The following is a 14,629-nucleotide window of genomic DNA, read 5'->3' as shown; positions in this document are numbered from 1 at the left end:
ATAATCACTGAAATGCTAGGAAAAAGCATGAAGTAAATGTGCGCTGTAATTATTTACTATATTTTTCCTCATTTGAATTCCTTCCGTTTTTCATTAGGGTCCCTGATGTAATTTCTCTATACTTTTTATGGCTACAGAGCTGCAACATAGAGAGCTGGTTCTCACTGCACTTAATTGGTGTTCTTTTAAGCCCATCTCAATGTCCATTCARGTCAGTGGAAACACTGATATTAAGTGAAGATTAGATGAGACCAAAAAATTCTTATTCAGAAATTACTGCTTATGCTGTTTAATGGTATGCAGAGAGAAAAACCAAAACACATTGGAATCAAGGAGTGATGTGGTGGTAAAGCAGGACCAGTGTAACTAATTCCAAGTTAAGTTTATACCAAATACACTTAGAAGAATTTAACTTTGTTCTGTAATGAATAACAGGGATTCTGAATGCAGAGGAAGAGCTCAGTCTTTCCTGGGATCCAATTTCAGTTCTGTGCAAGGAGAATGATGTCAGGTAGCTGGACACAAGTGGGACTGGTGTCGCAGAACAAGGCTGGGCTTTTCCCGCCTCAGCTAACAAAGAGCTGYCCCTGTAATTGCCCCTGGACAGTCCTTACCCTGCAGAACTGGCTGAACAGTGGCTATAGACTTTGCTTTATGTCGGCAGAAAGTTTTCTTTTGGAGAGTTCTTCATTGGCCATTAAGCTGCGAACGGCATGAATATTCTGACACAGGCTGTGGCACAGAGGATGGAAGAACAAAACCTTTCTATACAGGGCTGCTCATGATACAGAGAAGTTAAGATATTGGAGCTAGTTCTCCCACCGCTTAAATTGATGCAAATAAAAAGTAGCTTGCCGGATGCAGTGGAAGGCCACTAAAATGATGCGAGTGAGGTGAGATTCAAGGAATGGCTCTTTATGTCTGCCAATGGTTTTAAGAAAAGAAAATACCGTTTAAGGCAAAACAACTTTTTAGATTCAAGTAATTTGATTCAGGTAGACTCTAGYTTCAGCCTGTTTTCCTAAAGAAACACTGTGTGTTGGTATGTYGTTCTCAATATCCTTAGTTACATTCGAGCTTTGTGGCTATTTTCATTCCCATTTGTCAGAAGAATGAAGGTGCTTTGCTCTAATAAGTTCTGAGAAAACAAAAAAGCCAGGCAGAGGAGAAAACTTTCTTGCATTCCTTCAGTGTAGCAAAGAACGTGCAAAGTTCACCTTTATTAGACCTCTGAGAATCCATATGGGAAAGCACCATTAGGAAAGTATCAGCCACGGGAAAGGCTTCAATTGGCAGTCACACCTTATTAGACGTCAGAGTACCCAACCGCAAGACACAGACCTGCTGGAAGTCGGGTATCATTAGCTCCAGCGCTCACAGAACTGCATGCTTTAAAAAGTCTTCAGTGAATGTGACACTGGCCGGAACGGCCCTTCTCTGCAAAGCTGAAGCTTACAGCATATAGAGAAACAAAAGAGAGATCAAAGACCTGTTTGAACGTGTCAAAATAAAATGAAAAGAAAAATGAATGTGAAGGAAAAGAGTCCGGACAGAGATACTTAAGAGATCATTTCTAATAGACTGTCCATTATTTTCTGCTTTTTTCGTAGCTGAGTGCTAATTAGAGAAACTCAACCTATTTCCAAATCATCTCTTTCTTTGCTAATGAAAAAACATCATTAGAGGACTGCCACACCTGCTTTGTTACAGATACTTGAGATGGAAATGGCTAATTACTGGTGAGAATTTTCTGTGAGAATTCCTTTCACTGAAAATCTGAATTTGACAAAAAATCAATAGAAACATTTTGGTTTATCACTGGATAAAATATCAGGTTTAATAGGGTTTTATCAYTGATTTGTAATTTTATTATCTTGTAATTTTTAATGAAAGTTACAGCATTCAAATCAGCACTTTTTTAAATTGCAGACTAAACAGAGCTTTTTATTTTGTGCAGTTTTGCAGTAGTTTTACATTGTTACTTGAACTGCTTAAGGGATTTATCTATTAGCTTTCCTTTCTTTCTGCTCATTTCACCAGCTAGTAAATGAAGTCTGCGTAGATAGGATTGTTATTTCATAAATTCGTAAGAATGAATTCAAGCTCATTCCATAACAATAGCTATTTGTCATTCTTATAAGGGATTCTCATGCAAAGTAGGTTTAACTATCACTGAATGGTAATAATTATTTAATAACATTTAGGTCTCAATTGAGCTTCAGATCAAATGCTGCCCTGTACCAGTCAATCCCAGTCTTTGCAGGCGATTTCTTCCCTGCCCATGGAACTGTGCATACTGAGGCCAATTCTCTTACCCCTTCTGCCCAGATCTCTCAACCTCCTTCGCCTGGTCTGGTGGCATAGGGAGTTTAAGGGTTGAGGAGGCATGAAGAATAATTGCTTTGGCAACACTCTCTCCCCTCCACCTCCCCAGGGTCCACAGTACTACCTCTTTTCCAAAATCTGGTACTGCTGTTGCTATTTTTAATGTGGATTCGCACTACTAATTGCAACCGACTATCTTATGTGAACAAGAGGAGAGCTGTCCTCCCTCGAGATAAAACCACTTGATGTGTATTCACATCAAATGAGTTTAGCTTAACACTTTAACAAAATAAAAGCAACACAGAGATGACTCTTCAAAAGAGGCTTAGTTAAGTGTTGAAATAGTTGTGGACAAGTTTTATTTACTAAGCTCGGGTTGTGTTTGTGCACAAGGATAGCTTGTCGTAGACTGTTTCTGCTCTGTACTAATGTGTAGATGACTGGAAATTGAAACAGAAAATGTACCCAACTCCTTGTTGGATATTGAAAATGTAAATAGAAGGAGGGATGAACACAGTGGAAAATTGCCGAGTTTCTTTTTGCATTACTGACATTTCTGATAACTGCTCATCGAATTTTCTCCTTTATTTTAAATTATAATTGTTTTAACTACAGAAAACTTGTTTTCCTAAAAGGGAAAATGTAAAGCATTCAGGATTGCAAAGCTCTGTCRTGAGAGAAGTTTTCTTGGAAACACAATCAGTCCTGCAAAGAAAATACGYATGTAAGAAATTTTCCATTTTGTATCATAGCAGCTCCATTGATCTTTCAGTCACAGGATGTAGACAGCAGTGAAAAGAAGAAAGGGAGAGAAAGAAATGGAAGATATGGTTTGCTCAGAAGGCATGGTGCTGGGGCCCATCCAGGCATAGCTGTATGCTTCTGCGCAGCTGAGGTTGGACCCTGTGCTGCGCTAATCAGAGTTTGACTAAATGGCCGGGTGACCGTTCTGCCAGTTTTCCCAGCAGCAGAAAAATCTTTTCTGCACTGGAGGGAGAAGGCAATCTGGGAATGTGAGCCCTGATACTTTTTGAAGTGTTTTTCCAGCTACAACATGAAGCCCCCTGACACAGCTTGATCTATCTGGTGAGAGGTCCTTTCATCCATGCAATTTGAATGAACGAAACAAACAGAGAAACCGCTTTTCTGAAGCTTGCAGTACATTTAAAAATGGGTTTAACTTCCCTCAATATCTGACTTATGTCACTGTTTTCTTGCTGATATTTATTATTTGAACAGAGATAGGTAAAACAATCCCCAGGGAAATGTGGAAGTGGGTTTTTATCTCAGATACGAAGGACTCAGAGGGTCAGAACTATTTTATTCACATGAATCTCACTCTTCAATGGTCACAGCAGCTGCTGCACGAATTTGTACAGGCAAGCTGATAAAGGATGAAAGTAATTTTAGCTGAAATAAAATGTGAGAGTACTAAAGGGAAAGACTCACAAGGATGAGGGGTTAATCATTGCAGGACTGAACTGAGGTTTCAGAATGGAAAAATTGCTTTTCTGTTTGATTTTAAGGGGTTTGCAGCTTTCAAAATTCTGGTCACAGGAGGATGTCCCTCAGTGGATGGCACTCATTAGAGTTTGCTGGAAACTTTTTTAAGGAAACTGTTTTTCATTGACAAATTTCATTTCATCAAAATAGGTCTGTGTTCAAGTCCCTGCTGTGCCTGATTCAGAGTGTTCTGGGGTGAAAAACTCTGAAACTTTAACCTGGATCTCTTATGCACTAATGACCCTGCATATTACCAATAGATTTATTCTGCTGTGGTATAAGAGACTGCAGGAAAGCTACATAGAGAAAAGTCAATGAGCAGGAGATAGTTATTCTGTCACAGGAAAGTTTAAGAATGAAAGAAGTTTTTCAAGTTAAACTGATAATGGAAAGTCTAAAAAATTGTGGAGTTAACATATTTAAAAAAAAAATATTATTGGGGTGAGTCAAAGTTTTGTTTCAACCATTTCAAAGCGTATTTTAGTTTTGACCTTTTCATTCCAATTAACTTAGATAGCAAATCAGACATTTTCAAATTAAATGGAGCTGTTGCATTCCATGTTGTCAAACAGCACATATTGGCAATTTTGAAACATTTTCCACACATTTTTCAGAACATTTTTTTTTCTGATTTTTTTTTTTTTCTGTAAAGCGTATTTGACTAGAACCACTCTTGATTCTGAAAGGGGATGGGGAAGCTGACTGACTCTAGCCAAGTGAGAATGCAGTTCCTGCTGTTTAATCGTATATTTTGTTTCTTTGCAATTAAGGATATGATTCCTGTATGCATCCATATGATTTTCCGTCAAAATCGTAAAAACACTATTAACTTCTGACTAAATAGATTGTGTTACTATATGACTTTTAACATCAAGTCACCAGATTTGAGCATTGATACCAGCAGATAATTGCATCATATGCATCAATTGCAGATAAAAGCAGCGCTGACAAGCAGTTGATGCCTGCTTTAGACCTGTCTTTGGAGGACTTGGAGGGCGCAGGTCATGGAAATGAGCCCAGTAAATCTACATCAACATGGCACAGCTACCGATGCTATACKAGAGGCTGCAGAACAGTTGAGAGGTCTGAAGGATTTCATTTTCCACAACAGTACTTGTAAGARAAGTGAGACCTTTGGGTGTTAATAAATGAAATGAAATATGAAGTGATATTCCACATGTATTTAAGGATATTTGGAGAGACTGTACATGTGATTGGAATGTTTACACAGAAGAAGTAAGCTCATCTGCTTTCAAAGATATCTTTCATATTATAGATCTATAGTACAATGATACAATTTGCTGCAGATGACTGATTATGAGGTTGTTTCCCACACACCTCAATGCTTAAGGCGTGTGAAATCATACTTGTTTTCTTAGGAAGGATGATGACAATCAATGCGTTTATCAGTATGTGGGCCCACCTACTGCATAAAGGCCCACTTTGTAGCTCCAAGAACTGAAGGAATGCTTTAGTGAGATAAGGAAACATAGCCTTTCCTCTGGGGGTGGTTGACAGGAAAAAAAAAAACAATTATTGAGGGAGCCATCTGAAAATTGTAAATTCTTGTGCATTTCCCCTCTCAAAGACATGGGATACAATATCACATCATCCAGAGCCCCTTGATCAGCACTAGTTTCYTACTCCCAAACTCCAAATTTGCTATTCAGATACATTAATTGGAGGAGAAGAACGTGGAGAAGGGAGAATCTATCTGAGCAGGCTAGGAATGGATACATTGAATAACATTCCTATAGCATCTCTTAGAGGGCTCTTATCCCCTGTCATGCCATCATGTTGAAAGTGGCTAAAGTATTCTAGACTTTTTTCTACTCCCTCGCTGTAGGCCAGTCAGAGTTTGTTGTCAAGAGCTGCTAGCAAGCARAGAATGAACAAAATCTGTCTCTCGTTCCCCCAAAATCCAGCACTTTAGGAACTCTGCCTTAGCTGGGGAAGCTGCCACCCTGGTCCTAGGCAGGCTTTCCAGTGCAGCAGGGTGGCAGCAAGCTGCTGTGGCTTCAACACAAGCTGTGTCAGCCCCCAACTACTGTTTTCTCCTTTCTGTGCTCCCTGCCTTGATCCTCTCTAAATGTCAGCTTGACTCTGCTGAGCACCATGTCAGTGTTATGTTGTCTTACTCCTGAGAAGATCAGAGCTTATCACACCAGCTTGTCTTTCATAGCTGGAGACCTTCTTTTCCTTTTAGCTCATTTTGAGCTCTGTTACTCAATGACATTGTCCTATACTTTTGATTAGCATGATGCTTTACCTCATGCTTTAACAAAAATATTTAATTGCTAACAGCTATTGGATCTGGCCATCCAATCATTTTTCTGTAGCTTTCTTAAAAGTGCGTGTGAATGGTTGCCTACCCTGAAGAGCCTGGAGTTGTCAACATCTTTGGATTGTTTTCTCCATGTAGTCCCTTGGGTGTCATCAGTAAGATTTCAGATCATTAGCACTTCAAGTCCAYGGCTCAGTAAAGGAGATTATGCCTTTTATCTCACAACTGAGATATTTCGTAAAATACTTGAGTCCTTCAAATTGCTTCCTGAAAGCCATAGTGGACTTTGGACAAACAATAGTTTCTAGGTTCATATGTATTAGTTCAATTCTAATGYTTTAAAAAAGCTATCAGCCATTGTGCAAAGCACTCCTGCATCTTGATCCAATATCTGAAGCCTTGTTAAGTAACATCCCATCTGCTAACCTATATCGCCAGAGCCATTTAAGCAGCTAATATGAATAAATCAAATCATTCCATCTGTACTGTATCAATATTTGGGAAGCTTTTTATTAGTTTTTGAATTTGTCCTTTAAAACAAAGAATACCAATTTTTTCCAGAGTGCACCACATTGTCTGATAATCCACTTCCCCTAACATTCTTAATCCTACAACCTTCCAGCAAGAGTAATTATTACTGATAGGGAGGGATAATTTAGGCTCTGTATTTAATGTACTGTCAAAGCTTAGCAGGACATGAGTAGGAGGAACCGTAGTTAAAAAGACAGCCTTTCCATGAGCATTGGTGTCATGAAGATTGCAATTACAGCAGCCAGTCTCAGAGATTTTACTTGTGTGCATGCTCTCACACTGTAGCACTTCCACRTTATTATGAGTACTAAGTCAGCCAACCATTGTGTACCGCTTTTTACTTTGTAGATCTGGGCACATCTGTATCATTGTAGGGGCTAGAAAGCATGCATTTTCATGCCCATGGGCAATGGATATGCAGATTGCGCTGCCTGGAAAGTTATCCCTATAGCTGAGCCAAGTTTTAGTTAGTTGCTACTGAGAATAAATTAAAAGTTATTTGTATGTCTCACCCAGATTAAAATCACACATTTACCCACAACAATAAAAATTAGTTTTCTTAAGGTTGTCAATTTATACATATACACACTCAGGTATGACTAGGACTCTTCATGAAGCACCTTGTATTTCTTTATGATTTTGGTCTTAGTCAATCTTAGCCAATAGACGCAATCAAAAGAGCAGTGGCTGCAACTATACATTAAAAAACAGCCCAGAGTAATTCATAAACGTTTCTCTAAGAGAAAGGCAGATTTATGTCTTTAATAGTTATCAGGAAGAATTTTAATAGAAAAAGAAAGCTTGTATAAAATGATGATAAATAATGTTAAAATTGAATGCATACTATCATATAAAATCAAAACAGCTAAATAATTCTTTTGCTTACCATTTGGGCATATCAGTAAAATATTTCAAAGGAAGCCAACCAAATTAATGCAAAAGCAAAACCRTTAATCCATTGTAAAGCCTCTCACAGGTATCTCAGAGGGATAGTAGTTGTTTATGCCCTTGCTAGAGTAAGAATATTAGAAAGTGTAGAAGTCAAAGGCTGATTTCCTAATAGGATGGCATTTTGAAAGCTATTTTATTTAGAGATTTCTATGCAGTTTAGAACTAAAGCTGAAAGAAGTCTCTGTTTTTGGGAGAAGCAAGATGACATTCTGCTAAATGCTAGAATTTTATCATTTGAAGAGAAAAAAAGCAAAAAGAAAGCAGCCAGCAAGACCTAGGAATATAAAAGCGTTTGAAATCTCAGGAGTTTAAGTCAATGCACTGCCACAGTTACAGCACAGATGAAAGAGCCTGCTGTCTCAATTGCCAGGAAACTACTTAGAAACTCGCACTTTGATTTTTTTTTTTTTTTTTTTGGTAGTCCGTTACATTACCATTAAATGCAATATATGGGGACATCACTGCTTTGATGTTCTACAGCTTCAACAAATGGAAACTAATATGGTAGAACAGTCAAGCTATGTGATTTGCGTTTGTATATACAAATATAAACCCATCAATCTTCCTACTTCCAGACTGCATATCTCTACTACCCATCTGCCTCCATACTGTTACTTTTGTTTTCTTAAAATTGACGATTACTTTACAACCRTATTCTGAAGAGAGAAATACATATATTTTGGAGTGGAATAAAAAATAAATTTTTCTCCAAGCTATTGTCTCTTAAACTAACTACCATGAATTCATTGTTGGCATAGAGTTTCAGTAGTGATTTGCGACAACTGAGAATGGGAGCACAAGTGCTGCCAGGCACTGCAGCATTCTCGTTCTCATAGATCTAATTACACTGAGAATACTTGAAAAGCAACGTGTTACAAAACATAGCAGGCCTGATTCTTTGACCTGCTGCAGGCTTCAGCGCTGTACCAGCAGTATATATGTTATAGACAACGATCTCTTTCTTGTGGAATGTAGTGTAGGGAAGAACCGGTAGGAATACGTCTAGATCTGCTTCACTTCTGCTGAAGTGCTTGTCCTCTGCTTCCTTCCTGCAGAGGAAATRGGAAGAACGCAGGTCGGGGCTGGCGTGTGTTGTTGGCACCATCCCATTGTTCTCTACCATCACATTTCCATCTGGGATCTTACTGTGCAATCTGGAGTATCATGTGGAGAAGGTAAAAGAGTTGGGCAGAGAGGAAGGTTCAACAAGGGCAAGTGCAGAGTCCTGCACGTAGGGAAAAGTAAACCCAGGCACCAGTACAGGCTGGAGGCTGACCTGCTGGAGAGCAGCTCTGCGGAGAAGGACCTGGGAGTGCTGGTGGATGACAAGTTGACCATGAGCCAGCAATGTACCCTTGCGGCCGAGAAGGCCAACGGTATCCTGAGGTGCATTAGGAAGAGTGTTGCCAGCTGGTCGAGGGAGGTGATCCTGCCCCTCTCCTCAGCCCTGGGGAGGCCTCRTCTCAAGTACTGTGTCCAGTTCTGGGCTCCCCACTACAAGAGAGACATGGAGCTACTGGAGAGAGTCCAGTGTAGGGCTATGAAGATGATCCAATGGCTGGAGCACCTGCCCTATGAGGAACGGCTGTGAGAGCTGGGCCTGTTAGCCTGGAGAAGAGAAGAGTGTGTGGGGGGGAATCTATCAATGTGTGTAAGTACCTGATGGGAAGGTGCCAAGGGGACGGGGACAAACTCTTTTCAGTTGTCCCGTGTGACAGGACAAGAGGCAATGGGCAGAAACTGAAGCACAGGAACTTCCGCCTGACCGTGAGGGGGAATTTCTTCACTGTGAGAGTGACGGAGCACTGGACCAGGTTGCCCAGAGAGGCTGTGKAGTCTCCTTCTCTGGAGATCTTCAAGGCCCACCTGGATGCAACCCTGTCTGACATGCTCTAGGTGACCCTGCTGAGCAGGRAGGTTGGACTAGATGATCTCCAGAGGTCCCTTCCAACCTTACTGATTCTAAGCCTAGCAGATGGGCAAAACCCTGAAGTTCTTAAACAGACAGAACTCTCTGTGACTATTGTCTCAGTTAAGGTTTCAGAAATTGGCATGATTTTTGTGTAATGATTCAGCTAAAAGCAAAGGCATTTACAGTATTTTATAACTGACATGGCAATACATGTCACTTGGAATTTTTCTCTTCAAAATATGTAAATTAAAAAGTTTCAGATGGATGTGAACGATTAAAAACATTTATGTAACCTTTAAAAAATCTTTTTACACAATGATAACATGCTGACAATTTACTCCAGTTCCTCAAGTCAGATTTACAATGACTGTAGGTCCTTTGACAAAGCTAGACTGAGTATTTATGTTTATTTAGCAACAGAGCAGATAGGTCGTTTCTAATGCAATACAGCAGCAGAGACCTTTGAATAGTGCTCCTCCTGTCATTGCATTTTGCAGAGTAGTTTTACTTGGAGCCTTAGCCTGTGATTCATTTCATGTCCCCATACCCCAATGAGCTCCTGTGGTGTATGTTTGATTTACTAGTAGCAAAGCAGGCACTGCGTCTTTTAGGACTTCAGACATGTCCGTATACGTTAAAATTGTAATCTACAATTAAAATTTAYGCTGAAGAGTTTTATATCTCAGAATATTAAGAGTGCAATAGTGTTGATTGTATATAGCGTGCTGGCCTGTTTGTCTCTCTTGGGATGTGAGGGGCAGCTGCAGAAGTGGAACAAGGAATCTAGATGTGGTGGAAAATGGGGAGGTCAGGTATTAAAAACAGAATGGTAGCAGTTACACTACCAAGGCAGTAGCATAGTCAGGCAATAAAATAGAGTCAAGCTTGTGCAATATTCTGTCCCTGTATAGAAGTGTAATGTGAATAACATGAACTTTGTAAACAGGAAGAAAATAGAGTCATTCTCTTCTAGCCCAAATTGTAGTCCAAAACTAGATACAAATTCAAAGATGGTGGATGACTGACAGCTTCATTCTCATCTTGGCCTCACTGTGCTCACAAGACCTGGTTTTTATCTTCCACCATAGGAAAAGCTGCTTTCTACTTAAATTTTTCAAGTGAAAGCTTGGGTCAGGGCACTGTTGAACGTTAATTCACTGATGTAATTGATTTACCTAGATTATGTAAGACCAAGGGTCTTAYGTCTCTGGCGAGTGAAGTCCCAGCACCGCTGCTTGCCAGCAGTGCCTATATGGCAAATGGGAACTGCTCKGTGCCTGCTCTTTTGCAGGCTGCTCCCATTGGCCACAGACTTCTGATCTAGTCTAATACAACCATTCATATACTCTCAGTTATGAATCGTATTCTTGCTTTGGCTTCTAATTTGGCATCTGAAGAGAAGCAGATTTCACTGTGTTTGACCTGTAGAAGCACGATGCTGAGGAAGGCAGCTGAGGTTTGTGCAGCTTCTCCAAAAGGTGCATGAGACAGGTGACAGCTGCTAAAGCAGCACCCTGCTCACATTTATCTTCTGCTGAGGTGGTTTGCTAAGACATTAAATGCGAGGTGGTAGCAATCAACGGCAGTTCCATTTTAAATCTTACCATAGGTGGATTGTGCCTCCCTTCATGCCTGTAAAATAAGATACCAACAGAAGACAATATTCAACATGCAACTTTTGAGAGGTAGAAAGCATGCCTGTTCCCAGGGCAGCTGGCAGGAGTGAAGCAGGGAGGGCATTAATGATGTGTGGTGACATGTTGGTTCAGTTCTCCTGCRATTTTTCTGGAAGTGTGAGTTTCACTCACACCTGGTCTATTGCCCTGCCACTTCTCTTGTGCTGAAAAGAGAGCACAATGTCATTTAAACTGGTGATTTATAGGCAGCCAGGTATGATGCTAAAAACCTCCCTCTGTGGTATAGAAATTGTCATGGCTGATGGAACACAAGGACCTTTTATCCTGACTTTGTTCAGCCCCTTCTGAAAGGCAGCAAAGCCTGTTACATTGATTTGTGGAAGATGCTGTAAGGCTAAAATCCAAATGTGGCCGCCTGATATGTACAAGATAAGAAGTTTCTAAATTCAATATGCTTTCAAATTTGCTAAAAACATGGAAGAATTATTTCTGTGGGTTTCTATGTATTAATGTTTGAATCTCTTACATTCTAAGACAGACCCATGAAAATAAGCACCTGGTTTTCTCACAGTGAAATTACGGAAAGTCGTGCTCGCAGATAATTATCTGCAACATTGGGCACTGTAGTTATAAGGCTCCTACAGAACAGGAGAATCATCTTAAACCATTTGCTAATTCTGTTTCTAAGTTTTTCCATGTCAGATAGTGTTTTTCTTAATGTTTTTCTTTAGTGCTGTGATTTACATTCTCAAAAAACTGCATTTTGCCTTCAGTTCTGGAACCTACTTGAGTTCCCAGGGAAGCCAAGGAGTAAAATGTTCACAGAGCTGGGATTTGATCCGTGTGAGTCCTTGTGTGATATCATCTTCTGCACATTTTTGTATTATTGCAGTTCATAACACTGCACCATAAGATAGAAAACAGTAGAAGCCTCTTTATTTATAAGGTTATTACAGGTATCCTCTAGCGTATCTCATGTGTATACATCCTGTCAAAATATTCCAAGATTTTGACAACAGCGCCTGAACTTGTTTCAAGTGACATGACGTGGCTTTTAACCGTATTTTTTTACAGATTTTATATTTTTTTAAGAATAGTCAATAAAAGTGTTACCTATGCATTAATAAAAACCCTATAGAATGCCTTTGTGATAAAGAGGTTTAAATAAGCATCAGCTGAGCTTTGTAGTTAAATAACTTGTAGAGGAAATTAGTGTGATATTCTCTATAATTTCTCTGGGAAAAAAAAAAGTCTTGAAGTCTATGGAAGGCATAACAGACCTAATTAATGCCCACACTGCTTCTCTAGAGAAACAGATTTTGTGTTATGTAAATGTGCTGCATAGAAAATGTTCTTGTATAGTTAGTCCTTAGTTTTCCTTTGTATAGCTGTAGTGTGTGGTGTTTTACAAAGTGTACCTTTCTTTAAAATTGAGACTCACATTATCATTTCTGAAATGTGCAAAACAATTATATATTTCCTGGATATTTTTAAGTGCTGATATCAATTATGATTTATGAGGTGTGTTTTCATGTCCAAGCAATGTGTATGTGTTTGTGCACATGCACGTATTTATGTTTTGAGATAGGTAGCTCTTTCATTCATGTGTTCATCATGTGTATATGTAAATATGCAGGTATTATAAGGAGCATTATTCTTTATAGTTTCTGTGATTTGCTTGACTGGGGCCTACCAATGCTTCCCTAAGAGAGCAGCTTTGGGAATAAAGTGTCTACATGAAAGCAATTGCCTGAGCATGGCTGATGGTTTGCCAGCCTGCTAGTTATACTCAGCACCTGGGTCCTAGAAGGCACACAGTCGTCATCACACTTGAGGCTGAGCTTGCAGACTTGTTTTTGCATGGTCTTCAAGTCTGGTATAAGGACAGCAATTAGGAAACCTAGGCATAACTGCTGTTACTAAGTCCTTATTTTCCTGAACTGTGCTGAGGGCATTCATGACATAGAGTCAAGCTGCCAATTAGCATCCTGAATTCTTGTAGTTCTGTCCGAATAAAGTTGCAGGAAAGTTCAGCTACAGATTAGTAAACCTAAAGAACTTGCTAACTCCATGTCYGCCTCTGTCAAAATGTTGCTTGTAACTGGACTTAATTTTGTAGGTGTGCAGTGCAATCCAGAATCAAGATTTCACTGTTATTGATGACTACTGCACTGGTCTGAGAGCCCTCCTTTACCTGAAAAGTATTGAGGAACTTGAAGACTGGAATGGTCAGAGTCCTGCTACCATACGCCATCAAAAAGGAAAACCAGTACCTAGAATTGCTGATCTGATGGGAAAGGTATGTTGTTTCATCGCCATCCACGTATAGTGACTCTGTGTCTTGACTTTGAATGTAATCCCGTAACTATCCTGTGCAGTTTCTCCTAATTACCTTGGTTAAGCACTGCAGTATCAAAATCAGTCACCAAGTGTTTTTTCCTTCTTGATATTAACAAATACCTGAGGGCATCTTAAAAAGACATACTAGCAATTGCTTGGTATTGATTTACCTTTTTATTATAAATATGAGCTCTCCACTTTATTTGTAATGGCATGTCTTTAAAAAGAATGTAGTATGTAAAATTATAAATGCACTGGAACAAATTCTGGTACTGTTTTTTTTAATGGGACTTGCATCGATTCACATTGATATTAATATTGTGCCAGATGCTCCAAAATGTTCTAGCCATGATGCAACATTCTGGAGATAAAAAAAGTCTCTCAGCGCTGGATCTGACCTGCTGAGACAGCATCTGACACAGCTGAGCTGTTAGTTGGAACAGTAGGTCAGGTAGGGGTCCTACGATCATTGCATCCGAGTGTTTCACTCCCTTTCATGTATGTTGTCTCCCAAACCCTCTGCAAAGCAAGGATGTTCCAGATGAGGAACAGTGACACTGGATAACTTGCCATAGTCCACAAGCTTATTTAAATCTAGGAGGTCTGTGGTAGAATAGGAATATATACGTTGGTCTCTCTAAAATGGTAAACTCTGGACCATCTGTCTGCTATGCTCTAGGAGCTCCCTGCTATGCAAACTCTTTGGAGATTTTTGCCAGATGCAGTAGATCCCAGCAGTCGCAGTGCTGTTCATCCTTGCACCAGGGCACCTGCTGATCCGCACCAAGGAGCAGGGAGATGCAACTGGCTTCCTACTGGTGCCCTGCTGCCTACTGCTCTAAGCAAAATATCTGCACAGCAGGCAGGCTGAGCTTTCGTTTCTAGTTACTAGAGGGGGGCACTTTGAAGACTGATTTCACGTATACATCTTGACTATTGATTATCCGTCTAAAAATTTGATATAACACTGTTGAAAACATTGTAAAAAGTAAAGAATTACAAAAGAATAGGATCTGGAGTGTCAGACGCCTCCAAATCTCTGCTTATCGTTGCTGATGATTGGAGCTGGATTTAGTACGAGATTAGAGACTCCTGTATTGTTGTTGTTCTCTATGGAGCTCTGAAAATTACAATGTTATCTTCTAG

General features: G+C 39.8%; 1 protein-coding gene across 1 annotated transcript in view; it reads left to right on the top strand.

Annotated features, from left to right (window-relative positions):
* Positions 1-14,629, top strand: part of DPYD (dihydropyrimidine dehydrogenase) — a 343,995-nt gene that overhangs the window by 281,008 nt on the left and 48,358 nt on the right. Inside the window, exon 20 of the mRNA XM_085303683.1 lies at positions 13,263-13,442. Within this exon, the coding sequence (XP_085159809.1) occupies positions 13,263-13,442 (180 nt within the window). The remainder of the gene's footprint in view (positions 1-13,262; positions 13,443-14,629) is intronic.

The sequence above is a fragment of the Rhea americana genome, unplaced genomic scaffold, assembly GCF_003343005.1.
Source record: "Rhea americana isolate MKP2758 unplaced genomic scaffold, rheAme1 scaffold_2, whole genome shotgun sequence".
In the NCBI taxonomy this organism is placed as follows: Eukaryota; Metazoa; Chordata; class Aves; order Rheiformes; family Rheidae; genus Rhea; species Rhea americana.
The sequence above is the reverse complement of the archived record's forward strand: the minus strand, read 5'-3'. Positions and strand labels throughout refer to the sequence as shown.